This window comes from Ambystoma mexicanum, chromosome 2q (assembly GCF_040938575.1).
Source record: "Ambystoma mexicanum isolate Mex_15411 chromosome 2q, UKY_AmexF1_1, whole genome shotgun sequence".
Classification (NCBI taxonomy): Eukaryota; Metazoa; Chordata; class Amphibia; order Caudata; family Ambystomatidae; genus Ambystoma; species Ambystoma mexicanum.
The window spans coordinates 122,040,906-122,063,818 of record NC_090924.1 but is presented as its reverse complement, the minus strand read 5'-3'; the positions used below and the strand labels follow the sequence as shown (position 1 = coordinate 122,063,818).

At 46.4% G+C, this 22,913-nt stretch overlaps 1 protein-coding gene across 1 annotated transcript in view; it reads right to left on the bottom strand.

Annotated features, from left to right (window-relative positions):
- Positions 1-7,256: 7,256 nt before the first annotated feature.
- WDR24 (WD repeat domain 24) overlaps positions 7,257-22,913 on the bottom strand; it is a 199,894-nt gene continuing 184,237 nt past the window's right edge. The window contains exons 8-10 of the mRNA XM_069647019.1: positions 9,465-9,802; positions 8,402-8,586; positions 7,257-7,892 (exon numbers count right to left, since the gene is read on the bottom strand). Of these exons, the coding sequence (XP_069503120.1) occupies positions 7,724-7,892; positions 8,402-8,586; positions 9,465-9,802 (692 nt within the window). The 3' untranslated portion in view covers positions 7,257-7,723. The remainder of the gene's footprint in view (positions 7,893-8,401; positions 8,587-9,464; positions 9,803-22,913) is intronic.

Sequence of the window (22,913 nt, the reverse complement as noted above, 5' to 3'; positions counted from 1 at the left end):
CAGTGTGCTATTAAACATTATTAACATATGGACTGTTCTTGAATCCTATCTATACAGTCCTGAAGTATTTCTCACAATATTGAAGATCTGTACTAATAACAGGGAGGAGCGCATTTTGCTGATCATCAATTATTAACAGCAAGCCATGCCTACACCTGGGGCAGCAGTTACACTGGGTAATGCTCAACTGGACTACAGATCCCTGAAGGCCTCGCAATTGTGCCGCTTCACACTTCTTGATTCGGCCGCTAAGAGGGAAACCCTGATAAGACAATGAAGAGCCAATAAAGGTTTGCTAAAAGATGACAGTGAACTCCTTACTTCATTTAGTGTCATCTTCCTGCTAGTCTTCAGTGATATTTGTGCACTGAACTTGGCTTTTCAGCCTGATCTCTGCTATTGTTGTTCCCCCGAATTGCTTTTGGTTGCCCATCAGACACTAGTGTGCCTACTCCGATTACCCCTTTGTTTGACTCTGCCCACGATTTGGTACTGTTTTTGCACTAGACCCCTGCTCGTTCTTGGTCTACTGATTCACCTCGGATTTGGTGCACCCAGAAGATTTCGGTTTTGTGCTTGGCAGCACACTGTGTGGCTTTCAGTCCCGCCTGCTGGGATCTGAGATCTACAGATCTAGTATCTTTCGTTAGCTACAACAGTGTTCCATATGGGCAGGACCACTTTAAACTTTTTATTTGCACCCTGTGCCCCCATCCACGGATGATATTCTGTTCTTTGCAACTTGTGCCACAACCATTCAGCCAACAACTCAACCAAGCTGTTCCCTTCCTATTAGTCCTTATTTAGCGTGACACTATTCCAGTTGTGCCCAAAGATGTGCTGAAGCGATTGGGGGCACACTTCGTTGGGAAGAGCATATGGTGGAAAGTCTGAATAATTATTCCTGTGCCTTCTTTCATTTTAGCCTAGATGGGTGTAAGGTGTTCGGCAATTCCCTCAACATTTAGACTGTACACCTACAGTAGGTTCTGGGTTTCTCATGGTTGGAGGACCTTCTAACAAGGTCAGTCAGGACTCACCCTGTGGGTACGACACCTTGATCATGACACCGTGCCTGAACTGTTTCTTGCAAAAGCTGGGGTGTTCCTCCATGGTACCTTTGTGAACTTATCAGTACTGAACCTGTTGTATGGTACCACAAGGTGCCTGGACCAGGAAATGGAAGATAATATAAGAGGTACTCTCACTTTGGTGCAGAAACCGGTTTCCTTTAACAGAGTGGATGATGGCCCCCACAACAGGGTTGGTAACCTAACCATCACCGAAAAGACACTGCCAGTTTCGTATTAAATGCCTGTCAATTTGAGCAAACACTCACCTAGGAGTGTGAACACAAAGACAAAAACAAAGCCCTTTCTTGACCCATCCAAGAACTTACAAAGTGGCATTTGGGGGTGGCTCTCTGTATGTATGTATGTATGTATGTGTTTGCTTCTATAGCGCCGGCAGTCCGAGGGCATCAGGGCGCTTAACACAAAACAAAAACAAACCAACAAACATGTGGAAGTCCTACACTGCTGAATATCTCCCGATGCTGGATCATGGGATCGGATGATCATTCCTAATGGCCAGAATTCACTTAAATAGGTAAGTTTTCAGTCTCTTCCTGAATGTTAAGTGAATTTCTTCCAATCTTAGGGCTTGCAGTAGGCTATTCCACAACTGGGGCGCGAGCACCACAAATGACCTACCCAGCCCTCATTTCAACTTATGCTTGGGCACTACTAGCAGTCCTTTGCCCCCTGATCTTAGCCGTCTCTGAGGAACATACAGCACCAGTCGGTTTTTGAGGTAAATGGGAGCCTTGCCAAAAAGACACCTATGCACGAGCGTCAAGGTCTTGAACTTGATACGCTCCTTAACTCTGAGCCAGTGTAGAGATTGTCTGGCTGAGGTGATATGATCATGTCTTCTTAGTTTTTTTACAATCCTTACTGCGTTGTTTTCTAAGACTTGACATCTCCCTAGATCTTTTGCTGTTATGCCCACAAGGAGAGCGTTGCCATAATCCAGTCTGGATAATACAATGGCCCTACCTATGGTGGCTATGTTACTTTCATCTAGAAAAGGCCTAATGGCCCTCATTAAACGTAGATGGTAAGTGGAGTTCTTTAATAGGTAATTTACCTGAGCCGCTCTGTTCAGTTTCGAGTTAACCATCATTCCCAGGGTTTTTACCTGGTCTGACACCTCAATTATAGCTTCATTAATCCTGAAATTCCCATACTCCTTACCCAATCTGTCAAGAGAACTGCCATGTCCAAATAACACGAGTTCTGTTTTTGCGTCATTGAGGTACATCCAGTTCTTTTGCATCCACTCGTTTATTACCCTGTAAACGGATGCTATCTCGCTGTCCTCCTTATATGATCCTTTTACTTCGATGACCAACTGTGTGTCATCCGCGTAGTTCGTGAAAAACACACCTGCTTTCATTAGGATGTCACATAAGCTGCGCATGTAAATATTAAACAGCATTGGTGATAGACTTGCACCTTGTGGTACACCGAAAATTATTGCCAAGGGGTCAGAGAAGTTATTCCCCCAATGTACTTTGGCTTGGAGGTCAGTGAGAAAGGATACTAACCACCTTAGTGCCGCTTTAGCGCAGCCCACGTTTTCCCTCAGGGCTTTAGCTAACAGATCGTGATCAACCAGATCGAAGGCTGCACTCAGATCCAACAACATCAGGATCCCTGTCTTTCCTCTGTCCATCAGCCCCAACATATGGTTCTGAAGGTCTAGGCATTGCAGTCTCAGTGCTGTGAGATGCCCTGAAACCCGATTGTTGTGGGTGTAGTATTTCCTGTTGCTCAACATGTTCTTGTAGTTGAAGGGTAGCAATTCTGTCCATTATTTTGAGCAGAAAGTTAGAATTAGTGATAGGACAGAGATTTGCTGGATCCTTGGGGTCCAGGACAGTTTTTTCTAACCAAAGGGGCAATTGTGACCTTTTTAAATTCTTTGGGTATTAGACCCTCCTTGAAGGAGACATTTATGATTCTCATTAAAACAGGTGCAAACTGTTCCTTGTTTTCAAGTACAATATGCGCGGGGAGGACATTCTCGGTGCATGACATGGGTTTCATGTTTCCCATGATTTCTATTAGTCCCCCTACAGTGATCGGAGAAAAGTTAAGACTCCAATCCTTCCTCAGACAAGCTATCAGCCATCTGATGTTGCTGTTTAAAACCATTCCTTGCTTTAATAAGATTTTGCCGTGCTTTTTCAATTTTTGCTGCAAATGCATCATGTACCACATCACAGTCTTCCATCGATGGGAGGAATGGAGGGGTAAGCATCTTTGGTTTTTCGATACTTTTCAATATTTCAAAAAGTTTGCTCATAGAATTGGCAGCAGCTCCTATTTCTCTATTGAAATAGTTGGCTTTTGCTGATCTTATTTTATCTATGTATTTTTTATTGGCTTGCCTCCACATTTCTTTGTTTTCCTCGGTTTTATCATTTAGCCACTTCCTTTGTAGTGCTCTTTTTTTATAATGTCTAACTCTGGAATAAACCATTCCTGGTTATTACTAACCTTACGAGTTGTCTTAGTTTTGAGTGGGGCTAATTGTTCCACCAGCTCTTGGATTTGTGTTAAATATTTATCAAGTAAAATCTCACAGATCTTGAGCCTGGTATGATTGCGTGATTTTGTCTAGATAAGGCTGAATTTGTTCTATCTTGAGGTTTTTGAAGTTCTACTGGTGACTTTTATATGAGGATTCCGTATTTTAATCGCAGTTTGCAAGACAATCTCAGCAGAGACCAAGTGGTGGTCACTCCATATGCAAGGTTCTGTCGAGATCATTTGTGTCTGCAGATTATGGGATATAAGCCAATCTAATTGGTTGCCTTGAGGTGTCGTAGGTTCTTTATTAATAACCTCAAAATCTAGGTTTAATATTTTTTTCCAGGGCTATCGCATCTCTATCTTTCTTATCCCCCCTCCAATAGTTAAAATCGCCAGCAACCAGAGTGGATGCGTTACTCAATCTTAGTGTAATTAATTGGGAGCTCAGCTCATTGGCGAACTCCGATATAAGAGAGGGAGGCCTATAAAGTAGTATAATATTTAGACAGTTGTTAGGGGTAAAAATGTACTTCAGCTGGATTGATTCACAGCCGCTACAACTAAATCTGGCTTTATACAGCTTCAGTTCTTCTTCTCGAGCGATAATAGCCACCCCGCCCCCTTGACCTACTTCTCTATTCACATTATAGATGGTGTATCCCTCTGGCACCACAGAAGTGCAAGTGGGTCCTATGGGGTCTTTCAACCAAGTTTCTGTGATACAGAGAATATCAAAGTCTTTCTCTAAGATCAAGCCATGTAAATTGTCCGCGTGTTTTACCATTGACCTTGTGTTCAGCAGGCCGACTTTCAGCCTCTGGCCCTGCCCAGGTATGGTATCAACCCCTGCACCCATTTCCAACTCATTAACTGTCTGATTTCCTGCAGTCTCCTTTACCTGCGTGGTCTCCAGCAACCTGTCATTTGCTCCTGGCATCCTGACTTCACGCCAGACAGCACGGAACCAAAGCGAAATGCAAGAGGCCAAAATGAAAGAGGGGGCAGAGCAGAGCACTCCCGGAGCGAAACCGGAGTAAACCAGCCCCTACGCGCCTGACGTGAGATTATGTACGGTCGCGAACTACAAGTATCTTGGGAAATGTAGTTAAGTGGCTCGTACAGATCTTGGTCAGCCTAGAGGTTACGGCTTCTATCAGCGTTAGTCCTCTTTAAAGTCTCTAGGGATGGGCAATGTGTGGGAGGAGTTTGAAGTAGGGAAACTGTTCTAAAAGTTTTAACGAGGCATATACCAACCAAGCTTTGAAGGAAGGAAGAGGATGACCGACCAAAGCTTGCCTTAGTATCAGTTCTGGAACTATGCAGGCCTGTTGATTGCAAACAGAACCTCAGACTTGGAGGGACTGATACCAAAACCACAAACTTTCTGATTATGTACATTCAGAAATCTTTGTGGCCCCAGTTACCTCCCAACTGGATAGCTAGGACCAAACTCTGAAAACACAGCCCATACATATCTACTAAGGAAACGTTTCAAATAGGCTTCCCTTGTACATCCAAATATTAGCAGAGGAGACGGGCACAACTGTAATTCCCTTTGAATCCTGTATACAAGGCTGTTCGGCATGCCTAGGTGCACATTGGAGCATTGCTGCCCTCCCCCCAACCTGCACTTGCAACCTACTAATGCCCCTCAATTCATGAGAACAGTATGTGGACACCTAAAGAACACAGCTGGGGGCAACACAACTGCAATAATTATCTTCATCCTTAGGCATCAAGAAGCAGTTGCTAATAGGACGCTTAGGCAAATGTTCGGCCCAAAACACAATTTGATCCCTGTGGCAGGTGTGCGCATACCAAGGCTTTTCTTGCTTTTGCCATACCTATATGTGAATCCCCAGGCTGCTGCCATTACCAGTAAAACCCTCACTCACAACTGAGAATAAGGCTTCAAACCGAATTGGAGCACAGAAGGTCATCAACAGAGGGAGCACCTAACCTCCAATCTGCTAGTCAGCTGGGTGGGATAGGCAACAGGTAAAGTCTGAACAACTGGGTGTGCTGGGCAAAAGCAACCGCTATTGGAGAGTGTGGCTAGCCACACTCCCAACATTATGCTCCCACTATGGAATCTATGATCACACACTGCCCTGGATGCAGGATTGCCTAATGCTGGCCTCTGTGCACCTTGCTCCTCCTAGACATTGTGCAGTGATGCTGCCTAAAAGCTTGTAAATCTGCAGCACTAACGCTTGGCTACTTGGTAATAAAAGGTTGGGTGGTGCTACAGGAGCGAACAAAGTTAAAGTTAGCAAAATATGCATCAATGCATGCAAATAATTCGATACACATTGGCAGAAATTAAACAGTATAGTCCACACTATTTTACTGCCTCATTGTCTATTCAGTTCTCTATATTCCTCGTTCCGGTGCCAACTTAAGATTTCATAGTATGTTTAGCAAGTGTGATCGCTTGCAAGTCTATATAATGTAATCTATCATTTAACAGTTTAGCCTGAAACATATTTTGTTCATGAGCTTAGTTATACAGCTCTATGTGAAACCCCCTCCACTTTACACCAGACTATTTCCCAGCCTTCTTGGCACTAAGCTTTCTGTCACACAAGTGTAATTTACCAAGAAACAACAGTGTCGCTATGAACTGAAGTACTCCGATTTTGGATTGCTCACCTCCGACACTAAATAACATACTTTGATAAAAGTTGAGGCACTCAATCACCTTTAAATAAAAAAAAGTAGACCCACTCGGGGCTCCATAGAAGTTTGTTTTCTATGAGTATTTATCTTAATTTGGAATACATTTTTTTTTCTTTTTCTTTTTTTTTAAGAGAGTAATAAAGTTATACATTTTTTCATAATCTTCTTCATGGAATTTAATACAGGGATTTTGACGCTCCTCTTCAGGTCAGGTGGCAATAACAGTATAGATCTGTCCAGCAACAACTTTCTGCTGGCATCACACAAATGAACATGTGTGGGTGGAAGTAGGGGATGCATCCGCCTATGTGTCCGTCGAGTCCTACATTTTGTTGGCAGTAATTAGACACACCATTTTTACATTGGGAGTATTTGCCTACTTTTAGAGAGTAAAATGGCTTGGACTACACTGGTCTGTAGAGCCGGGGCATCCGGATCTAATGTGCAGATGCGTGTTAACTGCCCTAAAAACAGAGAGGAGTGATCTGAGAATAGGCACATTCTCCGTTATAGTTGGGAAGTTAGCTCAGCAATTCAAGCACTGCCTCAGATGTGGAGAACCTGCAGTCAGAGATCCCCAGCTATGCCTATTAAGCTTTTAGAAGATGGGAGTAATCCGCCTTAAAGTGCGTACACAGTGACATTTTATTACAGGGGCCAGCATTTGACTGAGCAAACCGATTATCTGCTTACACAAAGTGTTATGTGCATAAAGGACTATGGATAAATAGGGGTCTAATGCCACCATGAATTGGGCTGAAACATTGGCCATCTCCAGCAAAATTTAGAGTCGTATCCTTGGTGAAAGAGCCTATCTTCCATTGCTTGATGTCTCACTATAATTTCTTGTTTGTACCTTGAAGGGTGCCATTTCACATTTAAAATACTGTGAGCTTTAATACTGTAAAATGAGGTTTGTATCAAAGGAATAAAACACGGAAAGGTCCAACACGAAAAAATTGAGAGCAAACCCCCTACAAAGCTCCAACTGTTTTATAATCTTTATAAATATATAACCGCATGGGAGTGTCTTTGTTAAGCACCCCAATGCCTTCATTACACAATGATTAAACAAATACACATTAAACAATCAAGTGGAAAAGCAGCAGCAATCATTGTAAAAGACTAGGACACTGTATCAGCGAGTGTTCAACTCTGTCCAACTCGAAGCGTACTTCATCGAAACCACTGCGTGGATCATTCCAGCAGCCCTGCGCTCTGAAGTATCCAAGTATACTAGAGAGCAGCCACATGTACTATGCCCAGGGACAGAATGGCTTCTCGCCCACTGTACCAAGGCAGCATTCCATAGGACTTTGTATTCACAGAGCAACCCCGAACGCACGATGCTTCGACTTTACTGGTCAGGAATCGGCACAGCCAGCTCCTTTGTACTGTGCCAAAGTGATGGCTTTTAGACTGCATTCCATATAGTTTTGGGAGTGTCAGGTGTACTCGCAGAGGTGACCGCAGCCAGCTGGGCAGTGAGAACTTGTCTCCAGCCACTTCATGATGTGTTGAAGGTGTCCTCCATGGCTGCATCCCTGACACCACACAAACAAACCTTTCACAACATGGTGGCAGACAGCACACATGCTTGCACACTGTCGGCATCTGTCACAAAGAAAAGACAGCAATGTAAATATGGCATGGTGGAAGGGGAGGAGACATTAAAAGTGCATTTCCTGAATTTAGGACACAAGTAACCACCTAAATAACTGTACTCGCACCTCCAAATCTGCCCCATTTTAAGGGCCTTGGAGGGATGGGGAAACACATTGAGGGATTGCTGGTGGACCAGGCATAAAATAAGTGGTGGACAAATTAACATGGAATATACAAAGTTACAAATAAAAGATCAGGTGACCCTTTCACTAGCCGCAAGTTAGCACTAGTTACTAAGGACGAGAAACCTCACAGTACCTATCCACCAGTGGCACATATTTTAGGAAATTGCAGTTCTACTGTTCACCCCTCGCAGCAAGACACAGCTTAAATAAAACATTCTCCTCCATCTTCACTGTACACAGGATCAACCCCTTTAGGTTCCCACGTTAGCGCTACAGATTTCACTCCTGATACCAGCCCACCTCCATCATTTGCAGATCAGTCCCCCTTTTCACCTGTCACAGATCCAGCCTTTATTGCTCATTGGCCGCTTGCAGTTGCTGCAGTTGATGTGTAGGGTTGTGGATGCCTGATTCATGCAGTTGATGGAGCTGCAGGTGCTCAGTTTGATGACTTCATTGGAGACATTCCAGAGTTTGAAGCGTTGAAGCAAATCGATATAAGACGTATACCAATGTTCCTGAGAGTGAAAAACAAGGGCCATATGTTCATTCAGGAGCACAGTTGGGGCAAAGCTGCAGCAAACTAAATTAATGATTAAAGGCAGCACTAAAGCTTAATACTGTAGAAAGACTGATGAGTGAAACCAGGCCTACCACAATGCAAGCATGGGGACCCTTTATCCAGGTGGGAGTCACAAGTGTCCTTTCACACAAAAGAGGGACACAGCTGGTGCACAGTAAGTGGGAACTGTGCTGTATCCTCGTCGATCAAAACCATGAGGGCCATACATATTAAACAAGAAGTAGGGCTAAATATGAAACAGACTTAAATCCATGAACACTGTGGCCAGTTGCACCCTTGCTTCTAAACAAAGGAAAGGAGCCGAGCACATTGAAGGTTAGGGTAATTACCAATGAGCATTTAGAGAAAAAGTGGAGAAATGTATACCATGTAGGGTGTTCCTTATACAGAAAGGTCAACCTTATTTTGTGTTACTATCCAACGTTTCGGAACTTCTCCACCTTTCCATGAGATTATTACTTCCATCTTCTACTTTACAGAAATCCCCCTTTACAGGTTAGTTGACCATTTACATTTTACCTAGGTTGGTAGTGATCAGAAGCCACTGCTATATTTTTGTTTAGTGTCCCACATAATTCAATTGTTCTGGATCATTCTGAGTAGGTCTCGACATTATCAAAATACATTTTTTTTAAAAAACACCATGAAATATTGTACTATACTGTCTCAGTAAGTTATACCAAAAGGGTCTGCAGTTTCATGTGCTTTAAAATCAGAGATAATTTGCCATCACAACAATTCAGTTTATGGAACAGAAGAGCAAAATATATCCTTCAGGCAAGGGTGAAACCTTTATAGTCTAGTTGTATTTACCTGGGTCTGTTCATCAATCTCCTTGCGGATACGCTCCCCCAGAACAATCAGGACAGATGCCGCCATCTGCACATCTCCCTGCTCAGCGTAGAAGTGTAGCATGTCCCGCACAATGGGGCTAAAGAAGTCTGAGGGCAGGCGGTTCTCGTACAAGGCATGAGAGATTGCTATGAGAGAGAAGGACTCCACTGGAGTCAGGGACACAGTCTCAGCCTCGTTACCACTCACGTGGGGCGAGTCTGCCTTATCCTGCAGATGATCGAGGGCCGAAGGGTTATCCACAATCTCATGCCGCAGAGGAAATGCTTCTTGTGGTAGGATATACTCATGTTCTTCTGCTGCAAGGAACAAAAAAAATGCTAAGATCAGCATTCATGTACTCCAAACTTGGCTACTCATAGGACAACCCCCCCCCACCCCAGTAAATCTTGATTAGTTCAGCTGGTACCTTGCCTCCCTTTTAGGCCTTACAATACATGCGCTGGACACATCCAGGATCTTCACAGCCAACTATGAATAGGGAAGATCATCTCATGCATTGCTACTTCTGTGAAAGATGCAGCATTTCCCTCAAGAACTTTGTTCTGACAGACACACATTTTTCCACACAGTAAAGTCTGTTCACACTGACAGGATCATGAGTATGATCCTGTCAGGGGGGCCCAAGGACCCCTCTCAACCTGGGATACACAGCCTACCAGGACAACACCAGAGCCTGACCTATGACGGATCTGTTGTGGGTGAGTTGAGGGATGACCCCTGTCCCTGGTATATCTGAAGTTGTGCATGCTCCTTGATAGGCCAGGATTCTCCATTCAGGATCTAAAGGGGAGACCCAGCATCTACCCCACAAATCACAGTCTGGGTATTGGGAACAAAGGGGCAGCTGCGGCGGAGCATGGACTAGCAAGAGACTGTCCAAGAGGATGGAAGACCTAGGAACAGTCACCAAAGTCTGATGGACCACTGACTTACCGAGTGAAAGGGAGAGAAATCTACTGCCACATTGGCAGAATGCCAACGATGGAGGCTGAAAAGGGGGCGGGGCTAGGCCCTTAAGAAGACTTCCAGGGGAAGTCCCAGCACAGAGGGGTGTATCTGGGGCACAGAATTGTCCGGGTGAGAGGATGACTGGTAACCAATGGGAGCAGAGGGAAGCTTCTAACAGTGAGGTCCGCAGAGCTGGATGGAGACAATGAGCCAGAGAGGAGGGGTTAGCAGTTGGAGTAGAACTTGGAGCAGACGTTTGAATTACTTGGAGAGTGAAGGTAAGGTGCTAGGAGCGGTACCAATTTGGCAGTTTATGTGCAAGTGATTGAAGGTAGTTTTAGAGGGGGAGAGTGCAGGAGATTGTGAGAGAGAGCGCGAGCAAGTGCGTGCAGGAGAACGAGAGCGCGCGTGCAGGAGAACGAGAGAGAGCAGGAGAGAGAGAAAGGGGTGGCTGGAGAAGATAGGAGACCATCTGGAGGAAAGGGGTACCAGGGCAATCTGACTAACCCACTAGGTCACGTAGGAAGTCCCTAAATTCTCCCTCAGACAGGAATAGAACAGAGTAAGGATACCTTAGCTTTAGTGAACTGGTGGTTAAATAGGACCGGTTGGAGTATGGAGACTGGGCTATGGAGGTAGGAGCCCCTTAAAAGGCTGAGAGAAAGTGGTACAGTGACCTCACCTAAACTACCAGCCACATTGCCTGCACAATTTAAAAAATATATAAAACTCCAACACTAATTTCATTAGTCTTGTGACTCATTGGGAACCTTGTCACAACATCTAGACCCACTAAACTGAAGGACCTCACCAACCACATACTCTGTAAGACCAACCTGTTGCATCTGCTGCAATTAGGACCTTGCAATGCCATGGTTCATTTTGACTCCAAGGAGGTTAATATATTGTGTTTGGTAACTAATGAACTATTTGGAGGTTTAGCAGATTTTTAAATACATCTTTAATTGCAGTATTAAATGCAAAGCAAGACAAGAGCATAGCCCTAAATGTGTTTGGTTCTCACATTGCACACATTAACATTACAAATGTATCCAGGGGCATCTATGATAGTCCTCTATATTCTGGGGGTCGAGGGGGGGAAATTACGATATAAATAATTTAGGTCCGGACGACAGACCTCCGTAGGCCCCTATGTCAAAGAAAGCATTATGCCAAGTAAAGTGACAAACTAGCATCAACCGGCATACAAACAGTCAGATCAATATCTAGTTGCCCTCTGATCTCATTACATGTATTATGCAGGCACTCAGGGAGATCACAAAATGTAAAATGCCTTTCTTATTGTGCAGCCACAAAGCTCCCTGAATCTTCAGAATAGGTCGATTAACTAGTTCAATTACTTCCCAGATAAATACACCCGGTGCAAAACATCCCCTGTGAGTCAACCCTTTATAGCAGCAAAAATCAAACAATGACATCCCATCCCACCTCACCGCCCCCCCCGCAGCAAAGCATAGTCTAAATGAGCTTACATATACATAACAATTAGTAGATCTTCAGCTGTCTCAGACACCAGAAGAACAAGTTACTTTCTTACCTGGTAACTTTCTTTCGATGGGATGGTCCGACGACGTATTCCATATCTATGACATGTAATCACCACAGCTGTGCTGCTTCGGAAACTTTTTGTTGGCGTCTGCGTCCTGCATCGATGACGTCGATGCGCCGTCGTCGAGGGCCTCCTCCGACGTCATCCGATGTGATAAGTAGGACGCACGACGCCCATAGCCTCAGTTGTAGTTTTTTCCCCCAGAACGTGTGACACTAGTCAACTGCCAGTCAGACACAAAGCCTTGCGGAACGTAAGCTGCAATCGCAAAAGAAATTCTGCAGCGGGGAAGGCAGGGCGGGAGCGATATGGAATACGTCGTCGGACCATCCCATCGAAAGAACGTTACCAGGTAAGAAAGTAACTTGTTCTTCGAGGGGATTGGGTCCTCCGACGTATTCCATATCTATGACAGATTCCCAAAGCAGTACCAGAGCAAGGAGGAGGGAAAGAATTTAGAATCAAAATTTAGAATAGCCAATCAAATAGCAGAGCAAAGGACCGCCTTGCCAAAGGCCAGATCCTGTGCTCGGACGGAATCGAGGGAATAGTGACGTACAAATGTATGTACTGAAGCCCAGGTGGCTGCATCACAGATGTTGCGAATAGGAACACCCCTCTGCAGGGCAGTAGACGCAGCCATACCCCTGGTAGAAGGGGCCCGCAAGCCAGCCGGTGGGTCCTTACCCGCCAAGCGGTAGCACTCCAAGATGGCCAAAATAATCCAGCGAGACAAAGTCTGTTTCGTCACAGCATGCCCCAAACGCTTTCCAGCGTAACCAATAAAGAGTTGATCGTCCACTCTGACCCGGGACATGCGTGAAACAAAGCTTAAAGCTCTCCTAGGATCAAGCCTATGGAGCCTCTCCTCTTCCTTACCAGGATGCAGAGGAGGATAGAATGCCGGAAGAACAACCTTCTGGGCCAAATGAAATTCCGTCACTACCTTCGGAAGAAAAGAAGGACGAACTCTAAGGACAACCCTGTCCTTGTGAAAGACAGTGAAGGGTGGCTTAACTGAAAGTGCCTGTAACTCACTCACTCTGCGAGCGGAAGTAACCGCAACTAAAAACACAGTTTTCAGAGTTAACAGCCTCAAAGGGCAAGAATGTAAAGGCTCAAACGGAGCACCCATAAGAAACTTAAGAACAAGGTTTAAATCCCAACCGGGCACCAGGAAAGGTGACGGAGGGAACACATTAGTGAGCCCTTTCAGAAACTGTGAAATTAATGGGATTTTAAAGTAAGAACACTCTTCAGACGAGCGCTTAAAGATGGACAGCGCCGCCAGGTAACCTTTAATGGTACCCACTTGCAAGCCCCTGTGGGCCAAAGAAAGTAAAAAGGACATAACCAGGGGGATGTCACATGCAAAAGGATCCACATTCTGAACTCTGCACCAGTCGCAGAACTTACGGCAACGGCACAGAGACTTTGTTGCTGGCCTTCGGGCCGAAAGCAACACCTCCATCACGTCTTCAGGGAGGTCCCAATCCCTATACCTCAACCTTTCAGAAGCCAAGTGTGAAGGTTGAGGGATCTGACCTCTGGATAGAGAACCTGACCCCCCCCCCCTCCCGTGAGAGCAGATTGTCTCGGTAGGGAAGACGACGCGGAGGGCATATGGACAAGTTGAGAAGGTCCAGGTACCACGTCCTCCGAGCCCACGCCGGAGCAATGAGGATCATCCGGGAACCGAACTTCCGTAACCTCCGCAGCACTTGCGGGATGACGGGGAATGGAGGAAACGCGTACAGCAGCGGGAATGACCACTCCACCACGAACGCGTCTCCTAAGGCTCCTTTTGGAGGACATTCCCGCAAGCAAAACCTTTCGCACTTCCGGTTGACACTGGAGGCGAAGAGATCCACTTGAGGGGTCCCCCAAAGGGCGAAGATCTCCAGGAGAATCTCCTGAGCCAACTCCCACTCGTGAGAGATCGCGCTCTGCCTGCTCAGAGCGTCCGCCGTCACGTTTTCGTCTCCGGCCAGATGAACTGCCGAGATCGAAACTTCCTGCTGGATGGCCCAGAACTCGAGCTACATTGCCTCCCTGCACAGAGGAAGTGACCCTGCCCCCCCCCTTTTTGTTGAGGTAGTGCATGGCCACTGTGTTGTCCGTCAGGATCAGGACACTCATCGCACAGTCGGCAGAAAAGCCTTCAGGGCAAGCCTGACGGCCCTCAGCTCCAACAGATTGATATGGAGTCTGGACTCCGACGGAGACCAACGACCGCTGACTGTCAGCCCGTTGGCATGAGCTCCCCAACCTGTGAGGGATGCATCCGTCACGATCGTCACCTCCGGCCAGGGAAGCCAAAATGGAGCCCCCTTCATCAAGTTGCCTTCGACGGCACACCACAGAAGGTCCCGGGCGACCGAGGGCGGCACCTGAACCGGGTCCGACATCCTGCCGGAGGACTGCGACCATTGCGTCTTGAGCGCCCACTGCAAAGATCTCATCCGGAGGCGAGCCTCTGGCACCAGAAGAATGCAGGATGCCAAGAGGCCGAGCAACCTCAAGAACTCGAACGCTGGGAGCGTCTGGGCATGCTGAAACTTGTGCACCATCTGCTGAATGTGAAGAGCCCTCATCTGGGGAGGAAAACACTGCCCCAGGGAAGTGTCGAGCACTGCTCCGATGTACTGGAGCCGCTGTGTTGGCGTCAAATGGGACTTCTTTAAATTGAGGGAGAAGCCCAGCCTGTGAAGGGAGTGGCAGGTGACGGACAGATGATCCAGGACTTGCTCGGGAGAGCTCCCCCTGATCAACCAATCGTCCAGGTAGGGTTAGACGTGACTCCCCCCTTACCTGAGATGCGCTGCCACCACTACCATGAGCTTGGTGAAAACCCTCGGGGCGCAGGTCAATCCGAACGGCAGGACCCGAAACTGAAAGTGCGAGTCGCCAACCGCGAACCTCAGGTACTTCTTGTGCTTGGGATGGATCGGCACATGGAAGTAAGCATCCTTGAGGTCGAGTGACACCAACCAGTCCTGAAGCTGAAGGGCCTGGAGGACTTGAGAGAGAGTAACCATCTTGAACTTGTCCTTCCTGAGGAGTTTGTTCAAACCGCGCAAGTCCATGATGGGTCTCAATCCCCCGTCTTTCTTCGTAATCAAAAAATAAGGGGAATACCATCCCTTGTTCCTTCTCCGCTACAGGCACCAGTTCTATGGCGCCTTTCTCCAGCAGGGCTTGAATTTCCTGCGCAAGGAGCAGATCCGGACTCTGCAAAGAGAGGTTCCCCGGTGGATTGTCGCGAGGCCTGTGCCGAAAGGGAAGACAGTAGCCGTGGGTTATGATCTCCAGAACCCACACATCTGAATTAATGGCTTGCCACTCTACAAGATGCTGCGCCAGCCTTCCCCCAACCGGCGAACCATGGGACATGGCCTCATGACTGAATGGGAGCGGCTGCGGCGTTACCTGAGGGCAAAGAGGCAACTGCCCGAGCGGCCTTGGCACCACGGGTACCCTGTCGTCCACCTCTGGTACCCCTGCGTAGGCCTCTTTGACTGCCAGCTCCTCTCGCTTTACTGAAGGAGTAATAGCGAAAGGAACCATCCCTCCACTGCTGTCCCTTAGGACGAAAAGGCGGAGGTTGGCGAACTGCAGCGCCCAACGACTTCGCTGCAGCTTTTGAGGTCTTCAACCTCTCAAGGCTCTCGTCAGCCTTGCTGCCAAAAAGGTGTTCACCGTCAAAGGGCATGTTGAGGAGCCGGGACTGCACATCAGGAGCAAACCCCGACTTCCGCAACCAGGCAAACCTGTGTATTACGGTGCTCGCCGCCATGGACCTACTGACGCATTCAGCTAAGTCCAAACCCGACTGAACGGACTACACATGGCATCCTTACCATCCTGGACCATAGCAAGGAAACCATCCTGTTCGTCCCCTTCGGAATATGTTCAACCGCTAATGCAACACAGTTACACAGAGTGTGTGTGAAACGAGACAAGGCACAAATGGAGTTGGCCGCCTGAAGCGCCATACCACCAGAAGAAAACACTTTCTTCGCCCAGCCAACAAAACGTTTGTCGTCCCTATCAGGAGGAATGGTAGGGTACGACGCCTGCTTTGCTGGGGCCGTGGCCGCCTGCACCACCAAACTCTCCGGAGTGGGGTGCCTGGTCAAGTAGCAGGGGTCGCTACTGGCTGGACAGTATTTTCGCGACAAGGATCTGCCCACCGCCGGGAGACTCTCCGGAGCAGTCCAAGCCGCTGCCACCCTTCTCTGTAAAGCCATATGGAACGGCAGTAGCGGATCAGTGGGGGGACCAACATCAAGGATGTCCGTCAGATCATCCTGCACAAACTCCCCTGGGGGAGCAGACCATCCCAAGTACTCAGAAACCCTAGCCATAAGGCGCCGGTACGAGGAATCGGCATGAAAGCCAGGCTCAGGCCTACAAAACTCCACCTCCGGAGAGGTGTCCAGTCCACTGGCATCATGCAGTGACTGTCTCAAATCGTCAAACTGACCATGGCCCGAGACAATTACATCTGGAACCTGACTAGGAACCAGGCCATCAGAATCCTCATCCGCCTCTGAAATATAGTCCAGGTGGCGAAAAGAAGGCTCCCGAGAGTGCTTGCTCTTAACCAGATCCTTCCTAGGGGGTTCTCCCGTGCCACGGGGTACCTCCGACACGAAAGGAGTCGAGCGAATCGGCGTCGACGTCAGATGCAGCGCCTCCAGCAGCGGCGGCGTCGACACAGCCCTCGAGGCCGGAGCCCCGAGCGTCGACGGCTTCGATGACTTCCTCGGAGCCGAAGCCTCGGGAAAGCCTTCCTCAAAGACCTCACAGGTGCACACGGTCTCGAACGCGTCGAGGACCAGGACCTGGAACGGGTACGTCGAGAACGAGTCTCCTTGTCCGAACGGGACCTCTCCCGTGACTCGTGCCGACCACTCTTGCGAGCGGTGTCTCTCGACCTCTCACGACCGACCCCACTCGGGGGCGCGGACGGCTTAGTACCCTGCGACTCAAGAATCGCCAGCATTTTCTTCCCGAAGGAAGCCCATTCCTCCGGCGTCGCACGGCTGGTGGGGTAAGCGACGTACCGGGCAGAGTCCTCCGAAGAGGACCTGGACGACGACCGGTGTCGGCGCATTCGAGAATGCCTCGAAGAGGCTGAGGAGTGGCGAGACCGACTCCTAGAAGGAGACCCACGAGACTTCCGACGATGACGCGGAGAGTCACCCCTCGAATCATCCGTCAAAAGCCCCGCAGACTTCGACTTCCTGGGCTTGGACACCCGACCTACCGACAACTTCTTCTTACGTTCGCGTAAGGCTTTGGACGTGAGCGACTGGCAGTCGATACAGTCATCCGTGTCGTGGGCCTCCCCGAGACACCAGAGGCAGGCATCGTGCGAGTCCGTCACCGACATCTTGGACCCACACTCCCCGCACTTCTTGAAACCCGGACGCGGGGTCGAAGACGAAGTAGAAGACATCTTCACACGAAGGATTTTCACAAAACGAACAGGTTCGAAGAACCGAGAAGAACAGAACTCCAAAGAGTCAAGGCGTTAACCGAGATTCACGAAGCAACACGTTCGCAGAAAAAACGGAACTGAGGCTACGGGCGTCGTGCGTCCTACTTATCACATCGGATGACGTCGGAGGAGGCCCTCGACGGCGCATCGACGCAGAAAAAAGTTTCCGGAGCAGCACAGCTGTGGTGGTTACATGTCATAGATATGGAATACGTCGGAGGACCCAATCCCCTCGAAATATATTTCTGGTCCTTCCACGGAAATACTGAAGCATCCCCCACACATTCGCATCTCAAGCAAGAAAGGAAGGAAGGATTGAATGTACTCCTGCTGTTCTTACTCTGGCACCAAATCCAGAAAGCAGGAAATCTTGTGTTTGTACTCCTGATTGGCTGTTGCGGATGCGACTTTCAGAATCCTAACCCCATCTCGTTACCTTGAGTACCCACTGCAGTTTCTGGAGGTTTGCAAGGAGCATGCATCTTTATTTTATATCCTTTATCAACACACTTTGGGTAGTTTTCAGCCTCCAAATACAGCATTTCCTGAAGCCATTGCAAGTAAAGGTCATTTGGGGGTGGTGACTCGTTTTGCAGCAAAAGGGTGACAATCAATTTGTTTCACTCGCTTCACATTTTAAAGAATATTCATGTCTATTTTCCATATGTTTCAATTATGATCAACAGCTGCCTCCAATTCCTTTCCTGTATGCTTCTCAAGCTGCAATATTTGGGTGCACTGCTAGTCTGTGACACAGGTTTCTTTGCTCCAGTGTGGAGGCTCTCGTTTCCAGCTGTGCCGCTTTGGCTCAACGTATTCTCAAAACAAGACACCGACTTCTCATCTATGCTCCCATGCAGCCATCAAAGGGTCCCGTTATACCTAGGAGGATCAGCATACCCCCTGTCAAGACGGCCTTCATGGGGCAAAATTTAAATCTGCATGTGTATCCTTTCCCATGTTCTTCCCAGTTGCCATTTTCCCCCTCCTCCTTTCTTTGTAGTACCAAATTCAAGCGTCTGACAATAGGGGGACTAAAAAAAATATATATATATATTTAAAGAAAAGAAGATAAGTCTGTCCATGAAATATAACGGTTTCAAAGTCTGCCAGCAGTGCAGCAGTATAGCTATATGGTTATGTCAAACTCATTCCAGAAGTATTAGAGGTACAAAATACTTTGATGCAGCCGTAAAGTGCTCTTATTCGTATGTGGTTAATTAGGGTGGGTCATCTTTTTTGGGGGCTGAATTGTTTCATTCTCAATCAGGCTTCACTGTAGGTACATGAAATATAGCATGTTGCCCATTACAGCAAGGTCAACCATAGCACTGCATTAGGAGACGGCCTGGTTCTCACCAACTCATCAGCTACTTTGATCCACTGGGAGCAAGCCTCACAACGGAGTGATTGGTGGTTATGGCGTCTTCACCCACACTGCCACCGGACCAGTGCGGCACATCTCCACACTGCTCCGAAGCTACTGCTCACCCCCACAGCACTCCGAGCAGTGTCATGCTGTGCTTCTCCTTTGCAGAAGCATTGCGGGCAGCCCCTTTGGCTTGGCTGATCCACACTTCCTACCCAGGTGAGCACACACCTCATTGAGCCTTCATCTCCCATAGAGAGCACCCAGGTTGCTAAAGGCTGAAAGAGCAGAAAAGCAGTGTGAAAGGAATTCGAGGCAACCACGCTCACACTGCTGCCTTCTTGGCACGCCATCCTCCTCTGGGATTTCAATATAGACAATTTCAATAGAGCTCAATCATTTATCAATAGAATATTAAAAGTAAACTGATCTAATTGCCTCCTTGAAGGAAAGGCATAAGGCATTGAATTTAGCCACAGTAGAACTGATTTAGTTAACGCTGCTTTTGAACCTAGCCACACTGGATTTATAACCCTACTGCTTTTGAACTTAGCCACACTGGAAGTCTACTGTTTTGGTGTCTGCTGTTTTTTTTTTTAATTTAAACTGCACTAGAATTGTACTGAGCTAATGCTGCTTTTGAAATCAGCCACACCCGAGTACTGTTTTGGCATCTGCACCTTTTGAATGTAACCATACTAAAACTGTATTTTCAGTTGTGTCTGAAATCCTATTGTTATACTTTGGCGCTGGCTAAGTGATATCCAATATTCAGTACATATGGGATTCCACACTTTGTATTTTAAAGTAGTAGTTGATTTTATTTTTGTCACACGTTCTCTGGTTGCATTGTTTGTCACTGATGTTACATACATCTTAGTTTGTACAACCTTCTTCAGGTTTGTGAAAAAGCTAAGTGCTTAGTGGTTTCAAGTGTCAAACCATGCCAACCAGAGAACGTGTGACAAGAATAAAATCAACAACTACTTTAAAACACAAAAAAGTGTGGAATCTCATATGTACTGAATATTAGATACCACTTAGTCAGCGCCAAAGTATAACAATAGGATTTCAGACACAACAGAAAACTCATTCCTTACACTCTGTCCTTTTGAAATCCCATATACAGGCGGCAGGCATCAATCTAATCTCACTGAAACAAGTACCTGAAGAAAATATTTGAATAGCGCGGAGATTCACAGTTCTCATAAGCTCAAACCATCTCACCATAATCCATACTAAAACTGTACCCTGCCGATTTTGAATTAGCCACAAGAAACGCACTGACTTGATTCACTGTGCATCTGAATTAGCCCAGTAGAACTGCACTGATTTGGCGTCCACTGCTTTGAATTGAACACCACTAGAACTGTACCCCAACGCTTTAGAATTAGCCACACTCGAACGAAACCAACTTGTTTCCTGACGCTTTTGAATGTAGCCACTCTAGAATCTGTACCAACTTGTTTCTTCCTGCTTGGAGTTTAGCCACACTAAAATTGTAATGATTTGGTTAACGCTGCTTTTGAGTTTAGCCACACTAGTATTGTGCGGATTAGTTTAGATTTCATTTAGATGTGCACCTCCACAGACCATACACCAGGACCAAAGCAAATGTGGGACACTACAGAATGAAGAACTGACAAACTACTTGTCACCTGAATCCAGCTACCCCCCCTTTCTATCTTCCACCCCCCGCACATAGTACACACGCCCAGAGGGCTAATTAATCATCCCACGAAAAACTTGCGAACCGTACACCCCTCTCTAATCCTACTACAAACCCAATATCTGCAAGAAAATATAGACAGTGAACGCCATCTTTAGGGACACACGCATAGTGCACATAAAGCACACCTAGGAAGCTCTCAGATGGAAGTTTCTCCTGGTTCTGCATGCATCAACTGATGAGCACAACCTCTTTCCTATCCCACTCTCCCACACCAACCAACTCTACCGACTTAACGTGCGCACCTGGAGACCATGCAAATTGCATCAGTACTCGGTATAAATCAACATAACATGAATAAAAGAACAGTTTTAGATCAAATATTACAAAACACATTTAAGCTTAAAATCCCAGCCAGCGGGTAAGATCACTCAGCAGGCTTGGCGATCTGTGTGTGATCTGCAGATCGCAGGTTCGAAGCATTGACTCTTATGTTACCAGAAACTCTGCTAGCCCACACTTCTGCCACATCACTAGTACCTCCTGGTCCATCTTAGTTGCTACCTAGCTAATGTCAACTACACATGACGACTAGCTTGTTATGTAACTTCTCATGTCTTCATGTTTGTATCTTTCTCCCATTGTAACCAGAGAAATTAAGCTTTCTGTAACCTACGCCGTGATACCCATGGGTTTGGGCGTATAACAAATGTAATAAAATATATTCCAGGTGGATAAAGGAGTACAAACTTCGGTTGGGATGACAAATGCATGTGAATATGTTCCATGTACATCGCTTAGGCATACAAGCTATATAAACCAATCATTACCCTACAGTAATGGGTACATGCTGGATTCCTGCAGCAAGTAAGGTGGAGAATAAAATTGAGGGAGAGGCAATATTTCAATCAATATTACTTTACTTGGACATAAAATGTAATAAAAGCATCAGAACAAAAAAATACAAGACAATTCGTCTATCAACAAGTCAAATTTGAATGTGAACTACTAAAAGCATATGCAAAATACTATTAACGCACATTTCAGACTAAACGTCCGGGACTCAACAGAATATATTGGTTCATTTTAAACCTTCTACCATCATAAACAGCTGCAACCTTATGTGCATTAGTCCTCTTTAACGTGAGTTGTCTTACTCCTAAGATATAAGGCTCGTCTTATAGAGGACAATATTTACAGAATGTGAATACTCAAAGTGCAACATTTACCCTGGTCACTAGCCACTGGCTAATAAAATTTGACTCTTGGAGTGTAAGAAATGGTATGTAGTATGTATAGAATTGAGAGGGCAAGTGTTTTTTTTATGGCTGGCTAGTATCTTGCATATTGAATTTTTGCCCCCTGCAGCTTTGTTTTGAGAAAGTAGGAATAGGAAAATAATTTGTGATTTCCCAGTCTTCGCATGTTAAAACATATCGACCCTGGGTCAAATATGGATGGGGCATTGAGCGGGCTAGATTGTTATAGAATTGAATGACTGTCTGGTCTGTATAGCATATTTTAACTATTCATGGCTACCCAGAGTGGTATGTTGGTAATAAATGCTATGTTTTAAGAACTGCGCTCCCATGTAACACCTACAGATATAAATTTCCCTGTTGCTTCCCAAAGCTAGGCACACCCTCAACTTGCTTGATGCACCTAGCTATGTTTGCTAACATTGATGCAAGTTTTTTTTAATTGTGTTCAGCTCGTCCCCGTCCCCATTTTATGTTGTGTTACAAGGTTTTATATTGCAATAAATCACAGTGTGCACCTAGACTGTTGAAAAACAACAAGTTACTTACCCCTGATAACGTTCTTTCGACTGGATGTTCCTCACACATATTCCTCATCTTTGACATCTTCATTTCCAGCTTCAGCTGCTTTGGAAAGAAAATGTTTTCTTGTGGGCAGAGGGCGCTGTGCGTCGAGACAGTCGACTCAATGTCCCTAAAGGACTTCCATCTCGGCTCACGTAATCATTGAGTACATATACCACGCGCAGTACCCCTTGACTTCAGTTCTGTTTTTTTTTTTACACCAATTATCAGAATAACGGCCTTGATAAGTGCCTTTAAATGATCAGACTTTAAAAGAACGCAAGGTCCAAAGCTCGTAAATTCTACAGTGGGGTAGGTTGGGAGGGCAAGGAGGAATACGTGGGAGGAACATCCAGTCGAAGCGACGTGGCAAGTAACTTGTTCTTCGAATGGATTGTGTCCTCCCACGTATTCCTCATCTTCGATAGCCTGCCAAAGCAGTATTAATTGTTTTGGAGGAAGGAGTAAGAATTGAGGGTTATCGTTTGTCCAGAATGGAGCATAGTACTGCCTTTCCAAATC